The 27,107-nt window shown below is 38.5% G+C and overlaps 2 protein-coding genes across 2 annotated transcripts in view; both read right to left on the bottom strand.

Annotated features, from left to right (window-relative positions):
- LOC145488889 (transient receptor potential cation channel subfamily A member 1-like) overlaps positions 1-27,107 on the bottom strand; it is a 77,166-nt gene that overhangs the window by 36,893 nt on the left and 13,166 nt on the right. Inside the window, exons 3-18 of the mRNA XM_081467715.1 lie at positions 23,432-23,588; positions 21,927-22,117; positions 21,247-21,354; positions 19,932-20,040; positions 19,629-19,726; positions 19,185-19,232; positions 18,562-18,686; positions 17,842-17,890; positions 17,238-17,435; positions 16,421-16,504; positions 15,638-15,720; positions 15,004-15,165; positions 14,185-14,296; positions 13,210-13,379; positions 12,223-12,307; positions 11,588-11,647 (exon numbers count right to left, since the gene is read on the bottom strand). Coding sequence (XP_081323841.1) covers positions 11,588-11,647; positions 12,223-12,307; positions 13,210-13,379; positions 14,185-14,296; positions 15,004-15,165; positions 15,638-15,720; positions 16,421-16,504; positions 17,238-17,435; positions 17,842-17,890; positions 18,562-18,686; positions 19,185-19,232; positions 19,629-19,726; positions 19,932-20,040; positions 21,247-21,354; positions 21,927-22,117; positions 23,432-23,588 — 1,839 coding nt within the window. The remainder of the gene's footprint in view (positions 1-11,587; positions 11,648-12,222; positions 12,308-13,209; positions 13,380-14,184; positions 14,297-15,003; positions 15,166-15,637; positions 15,721-16,420; positions 16,505-17,237; positions 17,436-17,841; positions 17,891-18,561; positions 18,687-19,184; positions 19,233-19,628; positions 19,727-19,931; positions 20,041-21,246; positions 21,355-21,926; positions 22,118-23,431; positions 23,589-27,107) is intronic.
- Positions 43-8,445, bottom strand: LOC145488891 (transient receptor potential cation channel subfamily A member 1-like). The gene is made up of 9 exons (XM_081467717.1): positions 8,363-8,445; positions 7,779-7,945; positions 6,128-6,188; positions 5,372-5,440; positions 4,861-5,031; positions 4,003-4,071; positions 3,310-3,429; positions 1,882-1,991; positions 43-1,250 (listed from the first exon to the last, which is right to left on the bottom strand). Exons 2-9 carry the CDS (start codon positions 7,937-7,939, stop codon positions 1,133-1,135), a joined length of 879 nt encoding a protein of 292 aa, XP_081323843.1. The 5' UTR covers positions 7,940-7,945; positions 8,363-8,445; the 3' UTR covers positions 43-1,132.

The raw sequence follows: 27,107 nt of genomic DNA, 5'->3' as shown, positions 1-27,107 counted from the left end.
AGTTTTCACAAAAATTGGGAAAAGCTTAGAAATATGAAGGAGAAATGGAGAATTTTGGTGCCTGCAATGCAATGAAGCCATCGTAGAATTCTGCAATCAATAATGACTAAAGAGCATGCTTAGATTATGGATGTTTTTATTAAAGAAATCATTACGACAACCTTATCAGCCAATTTATTTAATTTTTGCGTTGCCACGTGGCAAGAATCTCAATCAGTGTGTCAACTTTGGGTCCTTATTTTTTTTATTTTTGTTTGGTTTTTTTTACTCACTCATCTTCCCGTGATATTTCACGTTCACCGGGTCAGGCCTTACACTTTAAATCTGATTCAGCGTGGTGCAAATGACTCTGACTCTACAGCACGGTCGGGGACTGGAACAAGTTACCCCTTTTGGAGCCCAACCGGAAATCAGTGACGCCACTTTGGCACAACAGGGCCAATATCCAGCGCGCGTTCGTAGAATAAATGAACCAAGGGTGTTGATACCTTGGGAGGGCGGCTACAAGCTACATGCAAGAGAGTTGATAAATGGGTTGCTTAAAGCACAGAAGTATTTCACGTGAATGAAAACTAAGATATATAAACTACTTTTAAATACTCAGCTCTACAAATTCATATCTGTCTGTACAGTGCTAACTTTGATTTTATTTCTGCCTTGTGTAAGGTTTGTCTTGTGATGGGCATGAATACAACGTACTTCAAGATTCTCTTAAGGAAATATAACATAGATCTTAGTTTTTAAGAGTAAACATTAATAAATTAATCAATGCTCATAATCAGCCATTTACATTACTTCTGACCACATTTCCTATTACACGTCATTTACTTTATCGTCTACTGTAGCGTCTACTGTATTAGCTACTGTAAGTTCTATAGCGACCCTACTGGTTTATAACTGTACACATTACCTGGAATAACTTGAAGCAATAATTCGAGCATATATGTACACGCGGTTCATGTGGCAGCGCATTTTTGGCAAGAGCCGAACTTAAATTGACTTTTGGTTTATAATCATTGTTTTAAGGTCGAGTAATACGGACACGGGAAATTGTTAAGATGTCTTTCGATGTAATCCTGTAAATTGACATCGAGCCTGGCTGAATCAATTGCTGTTAAATGCTGAGTATGTCTTAGAAGTCATCCAGGAGGTCAGTTCTGGTACTGACTGGAGAGTGCGCTCCAAACTGTCTTGAGATGTTCTCGAGTATTGTTCTTTGAGACCGCATTTCTGTTCTTAACGCCATGATGCTGTGAAAGGGTAAGATAGAAATTCTTAAATAATAAATAATACACAGGACCTTCCGCTCAGACTTTGAGAGAAATCTCACCAAAGCTCCTTTACACCGTTATGCGTCGGTTTTCTTAGTGAAGTCACGGATTAAATAAGAGGTTGTAATAGATCAAACATGAAAGATGGTGTTTGACCACATTTCCAAACACCGAGAAGAGGGTTGAAAATACGTCGCGTAGCGGAGTATTTTTGACGAAATTCGAGGTGTTTGGAAATAAGGTCAAACAATGTCTTGAGCGTTTGATATAACTTTTCAATCGGAATTAAAACTAAAGAGAAAACGGCGAAATAAAATCGTAGAAATCTATGCTAATTAAGATCATGTATCCAAACACAGTCGCAATGATGATTCATTTTGTTTTGAACTTGATGAATTAAAATTTTTCCAGTTCGTTGATTTAATCCGTGTTAATCTTCTCCATCCTTTAGCATACTTGCTTCTTTATGGTGTTTTTCTATCTTGGTAAATAACTATTTTGAGGTTTCCTTCAATTTTAAGTTAATTTTCTACTTGGCCAAAATAACCCAAAACACCTTGACTGAACTCATTTAAATGAAACACTGGCTTCCATTTGTTAGCTGACTCACCTATCTTGATGGGTCTTAAGTTGTTCATGAAGCTGCGTCATCTTGTCTTCAGCGGAGTTAATATTTTTAATTAACCGACATGGAGCATTATCTACCAGCCCCAGGTACCACTGGCGAGGAACAAAAAAACAAAAAACAAAAAATCATAACTTGTTACCCTCTTGTTGCTACACATTCAGCAACACAGTTTTAGTCAGTTATCATTTAACAGTGATCGTGTGGATGGAAAATACATATGGGTTATTGACCAAGCGTGAGGCCAAGATGGCTGGATATTGGCCAAGTTCTTTTTCTGCGTGTTTATGGATCGAGACGGAATCGAGGTCCATAAACACAAAGGAGAAGATCGAGGCCAATATCCAGACATCTTAACCTGACGCTTGGGCAATAAAGGATGTATTATATGGAAAAAGAACACTATTTGTATGCAGGACACAGCAGGTAATCTCGAGCGGGTAAGATAGCGCCATCTTGCCCGCTCGGGTAGCCAATCACAGCGCAGGATTCGGTTCATCTTTCCCGCTAATGGAGCTAGCTATATACCGTAAAATTCCACTCCTAAGCCCCCCCCCCCCCCGCTTATACGTCCCCTGGATATAAGCCTATCTATTTGCTAACAAATATATTATTCCGGATATAATTAAGCCCCCCCCCCCCGACATAAGCCCATCTAATGTATATAGTGCGTTCCTTCACAAACATCAAGAGTTTTATCCGAAAGTTGTAGGCATAAACAAGTGCTGTGGATTTTAGAACAATAATTATAACGATACCAAAGAAAGAAATAAATCTCCATGCACATGTAACAACGCTATGAGTTTTGTTCCACTGTTCATTTACAACACAACTGTTCAACGACAATGTTTTGGAGTACGAAAACAGAGCAAACAGCTAGCTACAATCCGGCAGTTTTCCATGCACGCAGATGTTTTGTAGCCTGCCAACAATGAACCCTGAACCTTCCGTATTCCTTTCCTCACTTGCGCTTTATGTTTCTTGCTCCCGTAAATGTAATACACACATGGTAATTCAATTCCACCTCCAATAACCTAAGTGCCTTCCGGTGCCTTCCTTGCTTCCCCGGTAATTTCACCCGTCATGCTTGTCATTATCCCGCCTTTTAAGAACGGACAAAGAACTTGCGCTAACGCATTGGGGACGTGAACAATAATGTTATCTGTAGGCTTTTTTAATTCGTTTCTCAGATAGGTTTTATCTCGTCGTCTTTCCGAAACATTTTTTTTCACTCCGATTGCAAGTCCCCCTGGATATAAGCCCCTCCCGTTTATGACCCCACCCAAAACCCGTTACGAAGTTACATAAGCGCAGGGCTTTAAAGTGGGATTTCACGATAATAATTAAAATTGTGCTTTTAATTTTGTTTTCGAAAACGTATTCGTGTGAGAGTGTGATGTTAGCAGATCTTACCGTTATTCTCCTTATGAATGACATGGAACCTGAGTTTGGATAAAGAACCACTTTAGGGGCATAAAAACGCTCTCTTATGCGAAATGGTGTCCTGTCTTCAAACTGAGAAAGTGATTCTATCTGTTGAGAGGAAAGTCAGTTGCGAAATTCGTTATTACACAGCTGAGCGATCAAGAACTAAAATCAACCAATCATGTGGATTGCCTTTTCGCCGGTCCAAATTTTCTAAGCATTGGACCGAGTACTGTATTAGGCTTTCCTGTAGTTTCTTTGGCTTGATGTTCAATAAAATTAAACTTATGCGTATGCCTCAATATTTCTTCCAACTATTTCTCCTTCACGACAGACTTGAGCACACAATCAGAATTGCGCTGTTGGAGTTTACGGTATCTTCCTAGTCATGTTCGTGGAATTTTTCCTGAACTTAATCAGTCTTATGATGTTAAATTATTACTAATTAACCAAGCTTGCTCCGGGCTGTTTACAGGGAAAATATCTAGTTCTCACCGAACTCAGGTATCGGTCGATATCCTCCCAGGACACACCCGCGCCTGTTACATGTATGTTATGGAACTAGCTTGTTCGGCCCATATATGGTAATTTGTCGTGGTAGCTGAATTATCGTACCTCGATTGAGGGCTAATTTAATCACAGAACTGCAAACTAAGCAGGACTGCTGCTGTTTTTTTTTACCTGTGTTTTAAGGCGTTTTAACTCAGCGTTCTTTTTCACTGCCTCAATGTCTCCAACAGCCAAGCCAATCTATAAAGGCAAAAAGGAATGAAAAGAATACGAGAAATACGTATGCAAGCGCTCTGTTAAGAATTGGTTTGTAAAGAACTCGCTAAAACATTGGTAAGTGTGAGCCCGAGTCAAAGTCAAGCCGTATTGGAGAACTGACCAACCGTTCTTACACAATAAATCCAGGGCCGGGTTGTTTTCAAAGCCCAGCGCGCGATTAAGCTAACTCAGGATTAGCGAGCCAGAATTTTGATGTGAGTTTTGTAACTTTGCGGTGAGGTTTTTTGGTCTTCTGTTTTGAGTTTGAATAATCACAAAGTACTCAAAACATGAGCAATGAAAAAAGAAGGAGAGAAATTCTCTGAATAGTTCGGTTAACTTTTAATCCTGGGTTAGCGTTAACCGGCTTTTGAACAACCCGGCCCAGATGTTTTGTGAATTAAATCGTCCTTATTTAAATTAAAATGAACGAGCATGAAAAAGGAAACAATTCATAATAATCAAAAGAAAAGAACAAACAGGCAAACGAGCAGACAGAAGGAAAACAAACCAAGAAAAAAACAAAGAAAGAAAGAAATGAAATATAACAATAACAGTAACAAAATTGCGTATTTAAAAAGTGAACAGTCTGTCACTGTCCATAAGCCCTCCCCACTTATAAGCCCCTCCGGTTACAGTCCCCTACTGGTTTAAAATGAAACGAATTCGATTTATTACGATATTCTAAAGATTAATTAATAATCAATGAAAGAAAAACGAATTTCGATCAACAGTGCTGTAGAAGCAGCACTTTACGGAATATTTACTCACCAGCAGATTCATAAGGGAGATGGACATTATAAGAATGAATGTGAAACAGATGAAACGAGCAAGCTCCGGCATTGCGAGCTTTTTCTCGACAAAGTAATGATTGAATTCCACTCCGCCAGCCATCATGTCGAATACCTTGAGTATAGACATGTATGGAGACGTGTACGACAGCTGAAAATCAAAAAAGATGATTAAAAATTCTTCTCTGATGGCAGTTAGCGTTACTGTTGCAATTTATTTGCAGGTGTGCTCATCGACTTTGCCTATATGGCATGGACGGGGTGCAACATGTCTGATAAAATGCCTAGATTGAGAGGGAATAGGGGTAGGCGTACAGGCAATATTTTCCGGGGGAGGGGGGGGGGGGGGAGATGTGAATCACTCTTCCAAAAAAATTTCCCGAGTTGACCAAATTTTTATAAGACAATTGAACACAAACAATTTTTAAAAGATCATTGTATGTTGTCTTTTAGAAACTTTTCTCTGAAAATATTAAGCAATAGTTTCTCACCTCATCTCCCAAGAGCAGAAAGAAGATCAACCCGTAAGCAACGACAAGCATGGAAAACACGACGATAACCTGAAGAAAAAGCAAATAACAGCTGCAGTATATTTAACAATTATTCCACGAGAGCGCGTTGGATATGTGATGATAGAGAGCCAACGAGGCGTGTAGCGCCGAGTTGGCTGTAATCACATAATCTCATAACCTGAACAATCGTGAGTGGAATAATTGTTTAATTTGTAAAAGACGCCCCCAAAATATAGAAAACTAAAGTAAAATAAAAATAAAAACGCTCCCAAAAATTACGTTTACCGTTTCGATATTTGTAGAGAGCATGGTATAACGCTTCATATGCCATGATGGCTAAGCCAATGAAAACTCTTGCATCGTATTATCTAATGATCCAATTTTTAATAATACTATATAGCTGTACTAGTCTCTATGCGTTCTCATCCTCTTGCGACCCGCCGAGAGATACACGTAAGGGCCTGGAAAATTGTTCATATACCATTCGGTCCGGTCACGCTATGGGAACAAGTGGATACTGTTCTGGTTTTATGGCTGAAGCTCTGAACTATCAAATAGATGAAAAGGTATTCATCCACTGTGTTGTAGCTCAGCTGAAACATTTTTTCCATGTTAATGAAGGGCAACAACGACAAAAACTAGGTTTAATACGAATCAGACGCTATTTGATTGTATCTAGGGAGATTCTCGACACTTTACGATTGAAAAATGTGTCTTGAGTTCAAATATGATCACCTTGAAAACGGATTTTAGGACTTCAAACAGCATCGTCACATAGATCCCTGAACAGAAGAGCCTGAAAGATAGAAACCAAGTACAGTGAAGATTTTTTAAAATGAATGCGTGGAAATACAATTCTTCGCTCTCTATTGAAGAAATCTGGCAAATACGAAAGAAAGCGGGTCCGCAAATTTGCGGCTTTGCGTCTTGGAAAGATCTTCACTGGTAAGTATGAACGCGCTTTTGTTGTACAGATTACGCAGCACAAATTTGTAGTTGTATGAATCGTCATTTTTGAATGCTTTGTCTATAGCTCCCGATCTTCTCTCTCCAGTTTTGGTATGATAAGCTAAAAACATTCTCTTTCTAGGTATGCTACCTTCTTACTTAACAGCTCTATTTCCTTACAACACTAGCCGATCTGAGACGATTTATTTGCTTTCCAATTATCAACCTAACTGCAGATATATGGGTTACTGACCAAATGTGAAGTCCAGATGGCTGGATATTGGCCAAGCTCCTTTTTTTGCGTCTGTTTATGGACCGAGAGGAAGTCGACATCCATAAACTCGCAAAGAAAAGAAAGAGGCCAATATCCAGCCATCTTAACCGAACAAGCTCGGTCAATAAAGGATTTATTGTATGGCTTTTGGGGAAATGTTTCTTGCGGGACACAGCGGGTAGTCCCGAGCGGGCAAGATAGCTCCATCTTGCTCGCTAGGGTAGCCAATCACAGTGCAGGATTTGATTCATCTTACCCGCTCACGGAACTAGCCATATAACAATATCACTTAGAAAACAGTCCTAAGAAAATACGCGTGCTGATTGGTTAAAAATCGTGTTTCTATTTAACAATTAGATTATGAGCTCGAGATTTCTATGAGGTGATAGTTAATGAGGCCGAAGGCCGAATCAACTATTGCCTTATAGAAATCGAGAGCGAATAATCAGTCCAATTGTTCTGGTAGAATTCTAACTGAAATTAACGCAAATAATGGTTTCCAAATATTTTTCGACGCATTATTGAACTTTAATCTTTAACAAATTCGCACGTAATGAATTGTCCTTGGTAAATTTGCAGTTGTTCAAGCGCGCGCACCGTTTTTTCAATAATTTTAAGTTTTTAAAGTCAAGAATTCGTTAATGTCCTTCTTTTAGTCTTCTCAGGAATTTAATTATCCATTTACATCTAAACTTTCTTCCAAAACTTCCGAAGAACGATAAAAACGTCGCATTTCGTGGACGACCGATAGCTACTGCGTTCTAATGGCTGATAGTATACGAGTAGCTCAGCTAATCAGATTGCAGCATTTGCATTAGTATACTAGTAGAATTCTACTAAAACTCGATAGAAACACAGAACTAGCACAAGCTGTTGACGTAATGATGGCGCGAACAAAGAGAATTTACACTTTGATAATCAAAGTTAACAAGTTGTTTTCCCTTTTTTCGGCGCGGTGTTTTCTAAAAGAAATAGAAAACGTGTTCTCCGTGTTTCTATCGAGTTTTAGAAACACTCGTGAAAGCTTGGGAGAACTCGAAAAAGCTGTGAAAACACTCGCCTGCGGCTCGTGTTCCCACAGCATTTCTCGTTCGCCCAAACTTCCACTCGTGTTTCTATAAATCGATAGAAACACGGAGAACATGTTTTCTATTTCTTAATTACAGTTGCAATTGCAGAAGCATAGCAACGAAGGCTAGCAACAGTGCTATGATTCCGAACGCCCACTGTCGTTGATTGTCAATGCTGGCGTTTGCTGGCAGAACGGTGATCAGTGTTGTCACGTAGGTCGACACTTCCAGGAAATTAGTCAGGTCAAAATACATCCAGCGCTGAAAATATAACAAGAAGATAACTTTAAAATAATAGTAGACAAACAAACAGACAGACAAACAAATAAACAAACAAACAAACAAACAAACAAAGATACAAAAAAACCAAAGGGTAACCGTTTATAAGACGGGACGAAGGGGGGGGGGGGGGTGGGGAGCATGTATAGGCTCCGTTTTTGTGTAATTTCCTTCTCTGAATGTAAAACAAACAAAGATCTGGAAAAAAACCACAACCTCGAATTTGGGAATTGAACAGAGAAATCCTCACCAATTTCAGACCGCGTAACTCATCGAGCGGTACCTGCCCCACCCTGGAAGTGTAGGATAAGGGTAGGGTAGTAGCACCTTTACCCTAGAAATACCATACATGTACAATTTAGTAGGTTTACGGAAATAAAAATGTTTGTTCATGCCAACCTCAGTGTATAACTGATAAGCCTCCAACAGTAGATTAACACAGCAAAATAGAATCAGAATAACTTCTTGTGGATACAAAGAGCTTTCACTGCAAATCTAAAGGAAAATTTTGACGATTAGCCGGCCATACCGTTGAGTTCTGGGAGAACTGGATTGAGAAAACAAATGAATTTTGCCGTTGTTTTTTAATCTGAAATTAAGGAATACGTTTGCATTCCCGGAGAGAATTTCCAAACATCTCAGAGCCATTTGATCTCTTACTCAAAAATTTGGCTAAATAGCAAGGATCCAGTCTGGAGCGGGGCATTTTTTCCTCTTAGTTGATGTAGTGGAACAATTGGGAGTCACATGAAAGCGCGTGTTGCGGCTTGGAAAAAACACGCTCGTCCGCTGCCTTAGAATGGCGCTAACGTTAGGCACTTTGAGAGAATAGTGTTAATTAAGTTAAAGACTGCAATACTATTTCGAGAAAAATGCTTAGCCTTCATATTTAAAGGCAGAAATTGGCTTAGTTCCATTCCTCCCCTCCCCCTTCCTTGGTGCGGGATAGCGCCAGCAGATCCTGGGATTACTAAAAATTGGAAGAACCTGGCAATTGTTGCCGTTGTTTTTTCCTTTACACTCACCTCATACACGTCATAGTTATGTGTTATCTCGTTAAAAAAATTGCTGTTGTTTGCCATGAAATAATGACCACAATATAGATAGTGGGAGAATACAGCCAGGAAGAGTGCGTACAAAATAGCGCCCATGAAAAACACGGTCAGACCAACACGCCGCCTGTTGCAGAACAAGAGAGAAAAAAGAAATAATGATTCACTTAGCTTTCGGACAACCATCTGAAAATACTTGGTTGTCCGAAACCCAAAAGAGCTTGTCCACAATTTTACGGAAGTTCCATGCATGCACGCAAACAAAACATGAGTTTATTATTTTAAAACAAACAAAATATGCAAAATAAAACAAAACAAAAAACAAAGCATGTTGCGAAATGGTGAAATATTTTGTCAAGGATTACATTTTAATGTTGGCAATAACGTTATCTGTCGGTTTTCTTTTAACTTTAGTAATGTCTTCAGGCAACCAATGTGTGCTTGTCTCTCAAAATAGGTATGTCAAAGATTTATTTGTCCGAATAAAATTTCTACATGTCCGGGCAATCGGACAGAGCTTGTGGCGCATTCTGCGGCTGAAGACAACTGAAAACAATTGAATGAATGTTTCTGTGAACAAAAGTCAGCAGTTGTGAAGCCACTCAAATCACCTGAAGTGGTTATAAAAAGAACTAAACGATTAATTTATGTATAACTAGTGGATCTGCGATGACGGATTCAGCCAGTTGGCAGCCTGCGTATGTGAGCGAGCAATTGGGAGTGGTAGAGTGGGAGCCTGAAAACGAAGGAACATGGCAGCATAGCAGCACGGGATCGAGGGATAGAAAAGAGTAAACTTGGTGAAGCTAGTGTAAAAGAGAAAAAAAAAAACGAATAAACACATGTCTGTACAGACCACTTCATTCGCACCAGCTCTCGGGTCAGAGGATGAAACAGGAGTTCTTCACGGCCGCAATCCAGCATACGCTATGAAAAAACAAGGACATGAAGTAAATTAAACTTATAGACGAGGTAGGTTTTTGTAATATTCTAGAGCCAATAAACCAGCCAAGACTCGAGAATGCAACTCTATTTTAATTCAAGCGACTGAGAACGTGTTTCATCCAACTGAATTACTGGAAAACTACTGGAGGAGCGGTTACACAGCTCACAACATTCTACAGTTTTATTTTAAAGCAACTCTTGCTGCCTAAACATTTAAAACTAGTTAAATTTATTTATTCTCAACATACTGGATGGAAACAAATTTCAATTGTCATTAATTTAATGATTGTTCTCGAAGGAAAAGGTTAAGTTTGTATCCCCCGAATCGTCATTCGAATTTGAGGAGTTTTACTTTCAATGGGGTTAGAAATTTCTTCGTTGGAAGAGTTCACGAAACGAGCATGAATTTGCTTGAGAGAGAAGAAAGAAAAAAATTTAAAAATCGGCAGGCTTCGGTCACGCTCTGTTCACGCTACAACGTTGTCGAGTACCCTCTGACGTCACAGTTTTCGCAATGCTGAGCGTTTAAACCCACTCAAAGACATTTGCCCGGAAACATTTTCATTGAAGGATGTCATGTGACTATCTGAACTAGCCAGTGAATGAGCGAGCCTTGACTGCGGAAAAGAAGAGCAACAACATTCAATGTTTATCATACAAACCTACCTTTAACCCACAGTATCTTTGTTGATTGTCATCTATATCCTCTCCGGGTTTAGCATAAAGGAAACTGAAATCGTACGTGATCTAGTAAAACAAGACAAGAACTGATGACCTGAAAGAGCTGAAGAGGTGAAGAGGTGAAATATCCTTTCTAAGAAAGGTTATAATTATCACAGCTAGCGTTCTAATATTCGTCTAAGAACTTTTTAGACGGGTTTCTTTTGACTTTGAAACTGATAATTTTTACGGTTCTTCAACTACAACCTTCTTGATTATAAAATGACTTGATACGTTCTCTAACAATAAGAAACGAATATGCTGCTTTTTAACCAATAGAGAGGAGAAAAAGCAACGTTAACCTATAATTTTTAGGCGCGTGCTTGCCATGACTTGCATGTTTCTGAGTTCTATTATGAGGTACTTGTCAGCTATCAAATGGCTGGTTGCGGGTGATAAAAGACAGTTCATGCAGACGCTAAGTTCAGGCTTCCAGAAAGGGTCAAATTCGCAACAACCCAAATAGCCTAATGACCCCATAAAAACACGCCTCTTCTCTTCTCTTAATTCGTGCACGAAATTTATTAAGGTTGCCAGCCCTGGCCAATACCCCGAACTGCAATCCTGGCCAGAAGTCTTTGGGACACTAAGCTTATGTGGTGGGCTAAAACATAAGTGTCTTTCTACTCTTGCTAGGAGGTGACTTTCAAGAGTTTTGTTTAGTTATTACTACCTCCCCTTCTCCCCTCCAGACAATGTTGACCTGGGGATAGAATTGAAATATGGACAACATTGTAAGGAGCGGGGGGAAGGATATATGCATGCTTTTCTCTCTTAGATGAGCTGTACGACCACTAGAAAAGAAAGTAGTGTCCCAAGACTTTTGACCAGGATTGTCAGTTACATCAGAGACACAAGTAGGTCTCAGGTCCCAAGTCTACATTTAATTACGTTGACTGGTACTCACTGAATAATTAGGATCTGTGTCGAGGTGGGATGATGGCTCAATGCATTTGTCCAAGACAAGCTGAAAGAAACAATATAAAACAACAAACCTCTTAGAAACGGCCAAAAAAATCTACAAATTAAGACAAAAACAGGGAGAGCATAAATATCAAGGCTGTTTTCCAGTGCTGTAGTTAATCTTTTGTTCGCTGAAAGGGTACGATAGCAATACTTGAAGAAACTTCATATGCATAAAAAAAAATTAATCTTGAAACTTTTGGCCCAAATTTTTCAAGTTCGTCGTTTGTAATCCGTGTCAATCGTCTCCATCCTTCACCATCCTTGTTCCGTTATGGCTTATTGCTGTATCTTTGGTGCCTTTCTAACTTAGTAAACTACTATTTTCAGGTTTTCTTCAATTCAAAGGTAATTTTGTATGCGGCCAAAATAACTCAAAATATTGTGACTGAGCTCTTATAAGTAAATACAAACTCTGATTTAGATAAGATTTCAAAATTTTCTCTTAGTTAGGCTGAAGCAAGACTCTGTAAACAAATTAGCTCACAAACTTGGCTATTATTAACAGGTAAAACTTAAGTGATTGTTGTTGTTTGATGCCCGAAAATTAAGCGGATACCTAACTCATAACAAACCTACTTTGGCAACTTTTGGAAAACGTTCAATGAGTCTTCGCATGGGGGTCACACCCTCACATTTATTATTGTTCAAAAGTTCTCGCCATCTGAGAACAAAAAATACATACAATCAGGATCCAGGATAGCGTGTGTTAGGAAATCATGACATTATCCCACACCATTTGACCTAGCAGCTCGTGATGTCAGCCTGAAAAAAATTTCTAGACACTATGGAAGACCGCAGCCAAGAAAAAATTATAACTGATGAAGCAATGTCAATGAAAAGGTAAAGACTGAAGCCATATTCATAGTTAAATTCTCTGCCTAGATATTTAGAGTGTTTATAATGACTATAAACAACAAAACCGAAAAAAAAAAATGACTGAGACAAGTGCCTCTGTTTGCCTGTTACTTACTACGGTCCTGCTGTGCAAGGTTAATCGGAGGGTTGCGGAAGTTGAGAGGCGGAAAATTCCCAGAAGGTGCAAGGGTTTGTTTGTTTGTGAGAGAGTGGGATTTAATAGAATCTTCAGCAATTTTTGCGAGGCTTAAGCAAACCTTTGGACATGCAAAAATGTTTCTCAAACTCACTAATAATTCATCAAGTTTAAACAAAGGAAATCATGACCGTGACGGTGTTTGGATATCTGATCTTAGGTTTTTACGACTTTATTTCTCCGATTTTTCCTTGGTTTTAGTTCAGATTGAGAAGATATATCAAACACTCAAAACAGCGTTTAACCACATTTCCAAACACCTCGAGGTTATTCAAAAATACTACGCTGCGCGTCGTATTTTCAACTCTCCTCGCGATGTTTGGAAATGTGGTCAAACACGGCTTTTCTTGTTTGATATGTTACTTGAACGCTATCAAAAATTGATCAGAAACATTCTTTGATCAAACTTTCGTTGAGCGTGGAAAACTTCGTGCGAAGCTATCAGCATATAGCACATTCCTTTCTTGTCGCATAAAATAGCTATTAGTTTAAAGCAATCTACCCATTCTTACCTTTCGTGTTTGATAATCTCCAAACAATTCTCCAAATGCCCAGCTTTTATTGCTGCATCCAAGCAGTTGTATCCACTTGTTGAGACTATTGTTAGATCTGCTCCACATGAAATCAGCTTTCGAAGAGCGCATGTGTTTCCCAAATAAGCCGCCTTAACCGCAGCAGGTTTCTAAAAAGAAAAGCAGTTGAGGATGATATTATGAGTAATAAAAATATGCCAAAATTAAACATTTAAATGGCGTTAAACAATCAAATGTTTTTGTGTTTTAACCGTGGACTTGAAAGTACTCACAAACTAAAAAAAAGATGTTGAAATATAGCCTGAACTGTCCATCATCTCCCGCCCTCAGCCTAATTCCCGGGATATTTCAAGCTATTCAGAGGCATTTAATTGTTTGAAAATTTAAAGTGTCTCTGAAGTTACTCCATAACCTTTAACCAGAAATTGTGTATGGAATGCTAATTGCCGTCCGATGATAAGAAATAGAGATCACTGAACTATATTTTGAGTTATAAGCACTTAGAGTTAACAGGTCATAACGTTACCATCGCAATATTTAACGTCATAACTTGTTCACCAATGTTTGAGCAATTGCCATTTGATTCCAAATTAGACTAAGAATAGTCCCTCTTTCGCTTTGCTCTCGCGGTTTTCTTTCGCCTCATACACGACGGACTAAGCGAAAGAGGTTTTACTCGTAGTCTTTTGCAACATCAACTTAAAACAGAAGCATATCACCTATCTATGCTTCTGCTTAAAAGCAATGGCAGTGGTGATAACTGTTGCAATTCACCTTAATTAAAATATCGCCAAAGAAAATCGTCAACAAGCTGAGTGGATATTTTCTCCAAATTTTCAACTAACAGATCGAAAACTGATTATTGTACGGATAGATTAAATAAAGCATCGTTCCTCGAATACCCTTGTGCTTTAGTATTTTAATTAGTTATGGCTACGGCAGAACTCTACTCACTCGATTTTTGTCAAGACTATTGATATCCGCTCCGTAATGAAGCAGAGTGTCTATTGTCAAAGGACAACCACGAATTGCTGCGTGGAATAACGGTGTAAGGCGATCGTCATCTCTATGAAAGACAGGAAAAAGACGAACTCAAGTGGATGTAACTTCCCGAGAGAAGACACTTAATAATGCCCCATTCACACCAACTAAAATAGTTTAACTAAATCAGATTTAGGATTTTCCAATTTGTCGAGTAAGCTTTGCAGTCATTTTGAGAAGACAAGTGTAATTTCAAACCACCTTGCTAACATGTTTTAATCATAGAGATATTTACATAGTTAAGTTGTGGAGTCTGTACGGTATGAGCGACTGATTTTTAACCTTTTTTAGTTAAACCACTTTAAAACATGTTCAACATGTTGGTGTGAACGGGGTTTTAGTTTCAGACGTTTCAGAATGCTCGTGGAAAGCATGTCTGCTCCAGATGTACCAAGTAATGGAAAATAGGTGCCAAGAAAAAAAAGCAGGTCCCCAAATAAACCCAATAGGGTCAATGACACACTTTCTGGGAGGTTTATGTTGGTGCCAAATTAGTCAAAACGCTCCTCAAGGAAATCTAGCGCCTCTCGCCGTTTACGGAAGGTGAACAAAATGGCAAATTATGCAGACAATGGCCTCTTAAAAGCATTGACATCATGAATCGTGCAAGAAAGAAAAACAGAAAGACAGAGGAGAGGGTACTAAATACGGAAAATGCATCCTGAATTGATCATAAAGCCGGAACATGCGTGCGTGTGGGAGTAATTTCAAATATTTTAAGGGTTCAGTTACCTGTAGTCAACTTCAGCGCCATGCTGCAATAAATGTGTTGCCACTTCTACCCATCCGTTTGAGGCTGCGCAATGCAGAGGGGTGCGAGATCCATAATCAATGTCATTAACAGATTCTGGGCATGCGCTGAGAAGCGATCTCACCGCATCGACGAAGCCACCTCTGAAAAGTGGAAAAGAACACGTGTTATTCCATACTATGAGGCGCCGTCCACACTACGCCGTAGAAATTTGAAAACGCAGCTGAATTCCTACGATCAGGCCTACCGTCCACAATAATCCGTCACGAAAACGGAGCTTTTCGAAAACGCTCTTCAAACTGGAGGAATTTGAAAACGCCGTTTTACTGCACCCTCGAGATTTTAAGGATACAACGAAGAGAAAATAACACAAATTCTATAAAGGAAACTAAGAGCTTTGGAGCTACTTCAAAGTTTTATACTGTACTGGAAATATTTCGGACGCTGAAAAGTCGGTTTTATTTTCGGACACTAGTACTGTTTCTGTCCGAAATTAAAATCGTCCGCAATTTTTGGCAAGTAATGTGGTAACACTTAACAAGTTAACGTAAGCTGACCGCACAGTGCTGTTGCTAGCGTTGCGTATCTATGAATACAAATGAAAAGTATACAAACTCTGCGGCCAAGTGAAGCGGGATCCTCTCCTCGTTGTCTTTCGCCCTGACATTAGCTCCAACAAGAATTAGACGGTCTATAATCTATTGCAAGGGACAAAAATAAGAAAATAAGAAGCTTTTATCATATTCATATTATAGGATGATCTATTAACATTAAGATTGAAAAGAAAAGAATAGCCTAGGAGGTGGAGAGGGGTGGGGACGGAGGGTGGTGGGGAGGTGAGAATATGCCAAACGGCAAGAGATTAGAAGACGCTGTCGGTTTATATGGAGAAATCTTTAGCATTCCATTGATTACACGATCATGTCAAATTTCTGGAAATATAATTTGGTGCAACAAAGCGGTGAAAGACCATGAAAGAATTGTCTGTCCACCTTTCAGGTTATCAAAATGGCGGTTTGGTAATCATGAATCTAGAGAACTTGGGATTAGTGTTCACTGTAAATATATTTACCAGTTATTGAATTCCTGATTTATTTTTTTGTCACTTCGTAGTAGTATGACTAAATTAAAGGAAATGCAGGCCTATTGATTTAGTCTACAAGCCTGCGTGAATGACCTTTTATATATTTTTCATCTTTTCTATTTATCTATTTTTTTTTTTTTTTAAATAGACTCAACTTTACTAGTCCTGATCATCCCTTATTGGCAACATATTATTATTTCTTTTGGATGTCAATTCTCTTCATATTTTTCTCCCAATTCGCGTCAATTTATCTCCTAAAAACTGGAATGCTTAGCCAAGTAGGCAGAAAAACCGTAGCTCTAAAGTTAACTTACGTCCACGTTGTGTGTAGTTGCGGCGTAATGTGTTGCTGTTTTGCCATATTGATCTTTGCTCTCTAAGAGGCTATGACCGCCATTCTAAAATAATAATAATAATAATAATGATAATAATAATAATAATAATAATAATAATAATAATAATAATAATGAAACACTGATCTCAAAAGTTTTGCTTTATAACAGTCCCTACAAGTTGAGATCCGATTCAATTATCTTAACCTCAACAGAATAATCCATTATTTATGTTTTAAACTGTTCAAGTTTAACACTCGCTAATTTGAGATTAATTACATTTTCATTAAATGAATTGAATAGTTCATGAGTACATAGTTATAATAGTGGGAAATGGCTAGGAAGGTCGGTAAACATCAAAGAAGCAAACAAACAGGCTAAGATTTATGTTGGAAAGTCCTTGACCCTGCACATCTTTTGTTCTTTTGTGCTATGCTCATTGAAAACGGTTGAATTACATAATCGCAATGCTTGACTGAGCACACGTAATCACCTTTTGTATTTTGCCAGGTTTTGTGCAGGGTCAACCCCCAAAATAAGAAAACAAAAAACACACAAACAAACAAACAAACAAACAAAAACAAACAACGAAGAACTTTGCCAAGTTTCCTAACCATTTCCTGAATTAACTATCATGAGCGGAAATCAGAGAAACTAAAAACAGCTGAAAGCCATATTAATGGAAAAAGTTTCCTCCGTGAATTTCTCCTCCCTCCCCGCGTTGCGATATTTTCCATTTCAACTGTGAAGATAAATATACTTAATATCAGCATCTTACTTCAAGCTCAATTCTGTTTACCTCCAAGATCAAGTCTACAGTCTGGATGTCAGCGCACGCGACGGCTACATGAAGTACTGTTCTCCAGTTCATATCCTTGAACTTTAATGGAAAACCGCGTGCAAGGTAATATTTGACAGCGTAGTGCTGGCTCCTCTTGACAGCGCACATGAGTGGGCAGGGGGTGCAAGTGTCTGTAGTTGGATGGAGCATCGCTCCCTGGCAACAGTGACGATGTAAAGGTAAAAATGTAAATCTTATTTATAGTGTTCATGCACTTAGCTATACAAGCACTAAGCTTAGCTAGTTTACAGGCATGCCACTGAAACAAAGGAAACAAATATTTCAAATAAACGTAACATAGTTAAAAATCCCACCTGGCAGGAGGCAGACCAGTTGGCTATTTACAAAGAGTTACCGAGGATTTCAACTCGGGACTACCGAGAAACAAATCCTGTTATTGGCAGGGTGAAGGCCTTGAACTCGGGACCCCCGGATTACAACACCAGCCCCCTAAACCACTCTGTCACGCTGCCTCCACGTGACAACAAAAATAATATATTTGTAGATCGGATGTAAAATAACTAAATGATTATTATATTTATAATTTATATTTAATAATTACCTGCTCCAGGAGATAGTCAATGATAGGCACATGTCCTTCAAGTGAGGCTCTGTAGAAGAAGGTTTAGGCATTTTAATAAACCCGGATATGTAAACAGAAGGACCAGGAACGAAACAAAAATACTGTTGAATCACATTAGTCAAGAACTACCAGACTCGTGTAATAAGAAAAATTGAAAACAAAAAAACTAGCTGATTGTAGAATATGGGACACGAAACATGTCTTATAAATTAAAAAATGTCGTAATGTTCTTAAAATTACGATTTGCTTTCTGCTGTCTCTACCTTTTGGTTTAATTATAGTATCCTTTTAAAACTATATAACACAAATCCATTTTAATTCTGAACCTCATGTTTTGTATGCTAGTCAACACACGTTTTCAAAAGTGACCATTACAAATTTTTGAAAACTATTCATATCGTAATTATTAGAGGTCTGGAACCTAGACTGAGAAATATTATCTGCAGCAGTAATTTAACCCGACTACTGGTCATGAGAAGTAACAGCTAGTACAGCCTTTACTGAAGTTGACATTTGGCCTTTTAGTGTATCTACAGACCGGGCGGCCATGATGTGGATGCTAGTCACTACATGATCTCTTCGCCCATACCCAAACTTACTAGCTTTTGGCTGGAGAGAGACACTGTGAGAAAATGGCAAATTGTCCAAGAATACAACACGATTTAAACATCGATCAACTAGTGAATAAACGGCAGTTACCTTAATAACGGCGTCATTCCGTTACCATCTTCACTCTCGATCTTCGCACCGTGTTGCACCAACAGCTTTGCTATTTGCAAGTTGCCTTGACTACAAGCTAGGTGAATTGGCGTGGAAAAGTCCTCCTAAGACAGGCAGAATTGAATTTAATTCATACAAGTTCACCCTCACGTTCTTATAAGGCCCATTAAGTAGCACATAAGGCTTAACAGGGCATATAACTGAGGTAGCAATGTTAAAAAAAAAGCGCGTATTTCTTTTGGACAGAACAGTGAATATCTATTTACTGCTGACTTTCGAAAAAACGTAAATGAAAGCAAACAAGCAAAAACAGAGGACAATAATAGCTATAAAAATAAATTCACCCAAAAGCATATTGTTTTTTTAATTCTAATTAGACTACGAAATATCTTTCCAGGCTGGCCAAAGAAAGTTAGTTGTGTTTCTCGAGGAGTAAAGCGTAACGAAAATAAAACCATTTCAAACAAACATGTTATTTCAGATTCCTTGAAAAACACCCGCCCTAAACCTAATAGATATCTGTTTATAACGCGGGGTGATCTTACAGTGCTTAGTGCTTGCCCACTGTCTTGACAGTTGCAGTCCTAATAATCATTGATTACCTGTACAGTGCCTATGTCAGCTCCAGACTCCAGGCACAGCTCAACAATCTAAAAGCAGATGAATTTCACACCAATAATAATAAAAATAAGGAAATATTCTCAAAGAAGAATCAACTTCCGTTTCTTTGTCCAGCTTGGTATAACAAACGTGGTGTCACAAAAAGGATTTGGAGCGGGCTTGAAATTTTGAGTAAGATATCGTAGAGCGATTTCTCCCTCCCGCCAATTCGTTAACGGCGCATCGATCTATCTCGAGTTGATTCAATAGAAGTGAATTGTTTTGCAGTCTAATGAAATAACCCCTCGTGTTAATGGGTTCTGTTCCAGTATCACACACGGTAGTCGCTATCATAGCCATTTTTTTTACAGATGGAGAAAAGATAGTCCACGCGAGATTAAAGTAGATCATGATAAATGGGTTATCTTATAATAATGCATTCTAACCTCTTTGTGTCCATGTTTAATGGCCAAATGTAAGCAGACATTTCCATAATTATCAGGACTATTTAACAACGTGCGCGTTGATAAGCCTTCACTTTTGGCTGTGAAGAAAATGAAACAAACAATGACAAACGTTGAATACCCTGGAAATACTTCAAGATATAACTCCACATTTAAATTTTCTTCATCACTTCGTTATTTGGATTCATGTACTTTTGCGCGTATTTAAATCTTTTCGTCCTCAAGCTTGTTCACTCAACCAAAATGGAGCGTCATTTGAAGCCAAATATTTACAGTTCTCGGCACCTTTGCGCAGCATTTCTTTGAACGCGTCCACGTGACCTTCTCTTGCTGCCAAGTGCAGTGGCGTGTAACCGTCGTTATCTCGGAGAGCCATGTCTGCTCCATACAACACCTGAGAAGATATAGACAATACGGTCGTTAATTTCATAACTTTTCTCTATCACTTTATCGACTTCGAGCCTAATCGCTGGACTAAGGGTTGTGCCGCTTTTCTGTACACTTCGGTCGTTATCTTTTTCATGTAGTAATAAAGAGCTCTTTTGTCAAGCTACCATACCCGAAACAACTTACAAGTCAGTTACAAAACTGTCGTTAAACTAATTAAACTATTATAAAATTGTTCTTTTCTTGTTGTTATAATGTGAGAGTATATTGTATCAGCTCTTTCTCTGTATTTGTTATATTTCCAGCTAAAACAACATAAGTTTACTTCTCTTAGGTAGCGCAAAAGTGTTCTCCTCATTTAAATACTTGTCAACGGTAGAACATCAATTTGAATTGCTGAAAAGACGTTGAAGAAGAAACGTGACCGACAGTTTCTTGAAGCACGATCTGTTGTCAGCATGAAACATAATATAACATACTTAATTTCCTCAGAGTTATGGCTGGTTTGCAGTGTTACGCCATCAAAAATAAAATTCGTAACCATTCAGTAAATGAAGTCAAGAAGCTGGGATATGAAATATATAAACAACCTCGCCAAGATTTAGGTCTGTGCCGTTTTTCACTCGCGCGTTATTCGGTGAGGTGTTTCGCTCAAATTTATAAAGCTGAGTCGCCATGTTTGTGTCCCTCACAGGAACAGTAACATGGCGTCTGTAAAGTAACAGAAACGTTTGTCATTGAGTTTTACTAGTATTATTCTTGAGCTCCGACACATTGAAATTAATATTTCTTCTAGAGCAAGAACTGTTCAGTTAGCAAAAACTTGAGCAATAACTCATCTTTTGACCTTACTCGAGAGGCTTATCGGGCCGCCATTTTAATGTCACAAAACGCATAAACTTGGAAATTCAGACGTGCACTATTACATAATGAGGAAATCCTGTCGGGCTTAAACGTTACAAAACATCAAGTTATTAGAGGGTCTTACATCTGATGCAACTAAAACTTCAGCAGGATTGATAATTTCTTATTTTGGAAAATGATGACGTCACATCAAAACCGGCTTTTTTCTTACGTTTTCTTTTCTTATTCTTTTCTACTTGTTTATCCTGTTGCTAAGAGAATGCGTTATGTTACCTAGCAACGCCCGACTGCTGGGGACTGGATTAGGACTGGACGGAGTATATACGACTTCAGTAAAAAGCTTTCTTACCAACTTCCTAATAGCTTCTGTCTGTCCCGCCAGAGCTGCAGCGTGTAATGAAGTGGCTTTGTCGTTGTCTTCAAGGTTTATGGGAATTCCTCCTTCTTTTAGCAGAAGCTGGATAATTCAAATTAAAGTTGGCTTGAATGCATCTGGTCTGCATATATTAGAGGTGTTACTTGTTTATTGCGGCACTATGTGTTGGGCTGCCAGTTTATTTTATTACAGTTATTGAATATGTTTTCAACTTGGTGATCATCCTCGGAGACCCAGGGACAGTTAATTGGGGATAGTTAATAAATCCGGCAAAAACTGAAACACCAAAAGTTGACAAGTACGTAAAGATTAGGGTTAAGGCTTCGGGTTAAGGTTTCGTCTTAACGCTTGATTTCGGCCGGTCTCTCGAGTCCAACTCTACTTGCGCGGGCTCCCTTCCTGAACAGCGGCTGGTAATCGTACCTATTCTGTTTTAAGTGGTATCTTTTAGGGGTCAAATAAAGCTTGAGCCATGCTCAGATATATTGGTCTCCATCAGGGATTTAATTCAAATTTTTCGGCAAGTATCCCCAATCTTTTCATATGGGGGTCCCCCCCGACTTTTTTGTTATGACCTCATGTCATTTTCGATTTCAGGATTCAATAGCCCTTTAACGCGAAAATTACCTCATATCTTATCGTGTAAACCCTACCTCCAAGACCTTTGTATGTCCTTTACGTGCTGCATAATGCAGCGGTGATTGACCATTGCAGGATTTCTTGGTAATGTGAGCGCCATTTTGAATGAGCAGCCGGCACGCATCGAGCGAACCAAACTTACTGGCGCATATCAACGGTGTCATATAGGCACAGCCAGCGTTCAAAGCAGCAGGAAAATTGATATCTGTGTGAAATAATCAACAGACTCATCTCAGACATCTGCGTGGCGTTCAGATGGTAACTGGTTGGAAAGGAGACAATTCCTTTTGCTGCTGGTAAAGTATTTTGAACTAACGCTATGCCGGGTTTAACGACCAAGTTGAACACCAACCAGAAATTTCAATTAGAAATGCATAACGCGACCTTAGTTTTTAAAAATTTAAGGTGGCTCTGAACCCTATGTACTTATCATACAGTTTTTTGAACTTTTCCAAAAGTTGCGTCTTATCATGGTTATTAAAATTTGATAAAGTAAAAAAATTTCACCGTGCCCTTTTTGAATTATAAGTCTCTAAAGTTGTATTTAAGGGTGTTTATAGCAGGTCATACTATTGCCATGGTAACCTATGGTGTCACGAAAATGAAGAAGAAAGAAGACGAATAATTTTAGCATCAAGTGATAAAGAGTGGTAATAATGACCTAGTAAAATCTAACTGCTGGAAACTGCTTTGAGCCACCTTAATGAAAATTGTTTCAGTTTTGTTTTACAAAAAAAATGCAGGATAAGTGCAGTTCTACATTCTGTTACGGCCAATACTATTCACCGTAACAGAATGTAGAACTGCACTTATCCTGCACTTTTTTGTAAAACAAAACTGAAACAGTTTTCATTAAGGTGGCTTAAAGCAGTTTCCAGCAGTTAGATTTTGCTAGGTCATTATTACCACTCTTTATCACTTGATGCTACAATTACTATCATTTTCTGTTATTTTCTGACTTCCTGAAAAGAAATCCAACATCGGGCGGATTTTATGACGCCATATGACGTCATAACCAGCAAATGATAAAAGATTCTCGTAAATGTTTACCCACTTAAACGCCTTCCGGTCTTCACATTTCACGCTTCACGTTCCATGCCTCACGGCTCATAACCATACCTCAAACTTCATCGTTCATTTCCTCTTTTTACTTCCTAATTTAAGATTATTTGTTGGTGGTCTTATTAAACAACATATAAGGTAAAGTCTGCATACGAGCCAAGTGGCCTATCAGGCCGGCGTGTCTGTAGCATGAAACGACTCTAGTCCATCGCAGGGTTACCCCCAGAATTAAATTTGCCGGTACCCATTTATACTCTACAGTGGAGAGAAGCACTGTGAGAGTAAAGTGTCTTGCCCAAGAACACAACACAATGTCCCCCGCTAGGGCTCGAACCCGGACTGCCCGATCCGAAGTAGAGCTCTGTAACCATGACGCCAACGCGCCTTCACAAAAAACATATAATAGTGGACTAAATAAAAAATGTAAAGCAATCGATTGCATTCTACAACTCCTTACCGGCCCCAGCGTTAAGCAGCAGTTGAATGATTTGTACATGGTTTCCTCTCGCCGCATGGTGAAGTGGGGTAAGTCCATCTCCGTCGTATGCGTTACATTCTGAAGCGCTTACTCGAATCAACCGCTCTGCAACACATGGCAAGCCATCGCGACAAGCCTAGAAAGTAAGCAGTAAAACTGATTTGTTCACAGTTCACTGAAGAAAAGATAATGTGGGACGTTTACACAACCTAATCTGTTTTGGGGTTTGTCGCAATTATATAGCTATAGAGGAGTGAAATTTGAGGCTAAAAACCCTTGTTAAGGCTACTTCCTTCCTTCGAGGGCACAAAAAAATCGTTTTTTCTTTTATTTGACAAAATTTAAGTCAGTAATTTTATCTTAGGTTTACAAAAAAAAATGTTAAAAATTTCAAAAAGCGGCCGAGTTATTTAGAAGAAACGTACTTTCAAAGAAAGTTAATAAACCATGAAGGTGTCGTAATCGCTTAAATGGACGAAACCGCCAAGGGAATTTTCGCGGCAAACCAGTCATCTTGGAGCTCTTATTTCATGTTATTTGGTATGGTTTATCTCGCATTTGTTCTTCTGCCTTTGGCTACTTTGTCCGTTTTAGTGTCTTTTTCTTCAATGCGACAGAGCGATAGAAAACATGTTGCAATGCGATGCTTTTCTCGGGAAATCCTGATTCATTGTCATTGACGCTAGGAGGTCCTGTTGTTCCACTGATTTGCGTTTTCATAAGGCGAGATATTCTCCTGGCGTTGCGCGAGTTGTTTACGAACCTTTATGAGCTAAAATCTCGCAATTTGATTTTGGGAGAAATGCATCCACTTTGAGCGAATTTATAGGGTATGCAGATTTGACGGTTTTTCGTGAAATTTTGCCAGAACATTCCAGGGATAATGACAAACGAAAGTTTGTCGGCAAATTTTGATATTTAACAGATTTTCTTCTGGCGTCCATTTATACGCAACGCGTCTTGCATATTTTTAGCTACTCCAACTTTAGATGCGGATATCTAGACAACCAATCAGAATGTCGAAAAAGCCCGACACACTTTTGTTGATTGACGCCTTGTGAATAAGACTGTCCAGCCATTGAGCTATTGTGCTCGTGTGGCGGCATCCGATAGCCGATAATTTCAATGGAACAAACCTCGGGCGTTTTACGCCATACGGGCTCCTGAACCTTCCTAGAAGACAAAAATCGCTTAAATTTATTTTTATCGTAAACTACATTAAAGTGCCCATGAAGTAAAAAATAATTGCTGCTTATTTGAAAGGCTTTTCAAAGTAAAGAAGAATGGCGTTTCCCTTTTTGGAATATCCTTTTTCGTTCTAGAGATATTTACGTTTTTGCATTATGCAAATGAGGAAAGTGATGACGTCATAGGTGGTTCCACTTGAACAGTAAAACACTGAATCAAGAATATCTCTAGAAATATTGGAGCAGTGTTCTTCAAACTTGGCACCACAAATGTGCATCACAAAAGAAACAGAATGACACCTTCTGTGTTGTTGCCATGGCAACACTTTTGGCTCCAGTCTCTTTCTGTGAAAAACCAAATATGCCAATTTGCAACCCTTCGAAAAGGGACAGAGGGTCTTGCCCGGAACACACATGATTCCCATATTGTCTTAACTCTCCCCATTAGATTGTTGGGAGTGGATGATCCTTGCTTAAGATAAAATCTGGTTATGTTAGTTTTAATTAAAACAGGACCAGCGGCATAACTGTTGTCATGGCGACGGCAAGACGGATGCCATTTTGTTTCTTTTGAGATGTACTTTTCTGATGCCAAGTTTAAAGAACAATGCTTTAATATTGTTAGAGATATTCTTGATTGAGTGTTGAGCTGTTTTAGTGGAACCACCTATGACGTCATCACTTACAATACAAAAACGTGAGTATCTCTAGAACGAAAAAAGATATTCCAAAAACGAAAACGACATTCTTATTTACTTTGAAAAGCCTTTCAAATCAGCAGCAATTATTTTTTACTTCATAGGCACTTTAAGCTCTCTTCTGATATATAGTTTCTTGGGGCTTTATTGAAACTGGCCCACGTACGAATTGTTTTCCGAAGGACACCCGCGATGGTGGGAAGTAAACTTAAATAGACTTTATCGCGACATATTGAGAATTTTTGTGATGTGCAAAGTTATCTCTTATCGCAAAGAGAGCTAGAAACCTATAAATATAAATTTACAAAGGTGGGAAATGATTCAAGGTAACAATGAACAAACTTAAAAAAAACAAGGACAGACAAAATATATTTCGAGACGGATTGTAAAAGACTGACATGCTTGAAAAATTTAGGATTTAACATGTTATCTGATGTGACAACCGCTTGAATAGTGAAATTTTCATTTTGACTTTGTTTTCCTTAATTAAGGATATTTGACAATTATAAATTGTCCCTTCGAACCAAAATCTTTAAAACTATTGTATGAGGGAAGTCTAAGAAACTTGTGATAGCCGAAAGAACCAAAGTTTATATACGTTCCCTTCAGGTACCAGGTTGTACGTTGTAGTTGCATGCATGTTAGTAGAGAGAGGCACCGCGGGAGCATTCAGCAGTAAATAAACTTGCCAATATCACAGGACGGACTGTTTTTCCTTAATTAAGAATATTTGACAATAATAAATTGTCCCTTCGAACCAAAATCTTTAAAACTATTGTATGAGGGAAGTCTAAGAAACTTGTGATAGCCGAAAGAACCAAAGTTTATATACGTTCCCTTCAGGTACCAGGTTGTACGTTGTAGTTGCATGCATGTTAGTAGAGAGAGGCACCGCGGGAGCATTCAGCAGTAAATAAACTTGCCAATATCACAGCACGGACTGTTGAGACCCAAAACACGCTACAACACTGAACGCAACATTTTTCACTTGCCTTGTATCACACGGCAACATTTCCTGAATATGCGCTTATAATTACGTAATCAAAAACGTTTGGGTTGAAGAGAACAAATTAGGAACTATTAAACTCAAGTAAACTGGTTATTACGATCGCCTCGGTAGTTGTTGTGAGTTGATTTCTCAGCGACGTTAATGCACAGACGAAATCAAAGAGAGATGAAGCAGCTGTATGTTGGCTTTGATCATCAGACAATATTTTACCGGAAGAACTTGAATCACTAAAGGAAAACCATAACACTACTCCAGGGGCCAAGCCTCCTGTTGAGATTGTGAATATTCACACAGGTTAGAGTTCACTTTGATTACTTTTGTAGAAACAGAGATAGATGACTGATTTTCATAAATTTTCAAAAGATCAGAGATAAATTCTAACACAGTGTGTGATTCTTTTTTTAATTAAACAAACTAGACTAAACATAATAACGTGATGATGTTCGAACATCTGTGCACATGATGTCATGTTAGCAAAAATAAAACACAACATCACAATGACTCAGCAGTAATATGAAAATTGAAACTATTTTAATCTAAAAAAAAAACACAAAAACAAAAAAAAACATATTATACGACTCATCTGATTTCCATACAGTCAATTCCTTCGAATCGAATATGACACTTTGTTCTTTACCAGAGCGAAAGTGTCTCACTTCAAAAAATTAAATATATTTAAGTCAGCCATTTCAGATTCGATTGTTTGTTAATAGTTCTCTTCCCTTTCAAGTGCCGACGACAACTTGAGCAGAGAGCAATGT

The sequence above is a fragment of the Orbicella franksi genome, chromosome 6 (assembly GCF_964199315.1).
Source record: "Orbicella franksi chromosome 6, jaOrbFran1.1, whole genome shotgun sequence".
Taxonomy (NCBI): Eukaryota; Metazoa; Cnidaria; class Anthozoa; order Scleractinia; family Merulinidae; genus Orbicella; species Orbicella franksi.
This window is presented reverse-complemented; position numbering and strand designations above follow the sequence as displayed.

Coding starts and splice junctions, on each gene's coding strand:
- LOC145488891 (XM_081467717.1), bottom strand. CDS start 7,939: ATGTATTTTGACCTGACTAATTTCCTGGAAGTGTCGACCTACGTGACA. Junction 6,189..7,778: donor ATGCTTCTGCAATTGCAACT/GTAATTAAGAAA, acceptor TCTATCTTTCAG/GCTCTTCTGTTCAGGGATCT. Junction 3,430..4,002: donor TAAAACGCCTTAAAACACAG/GTAAAAAAAAAC, acceptor TCCTCTCAACAG/ATAGAATCACTTTCTCAGTT.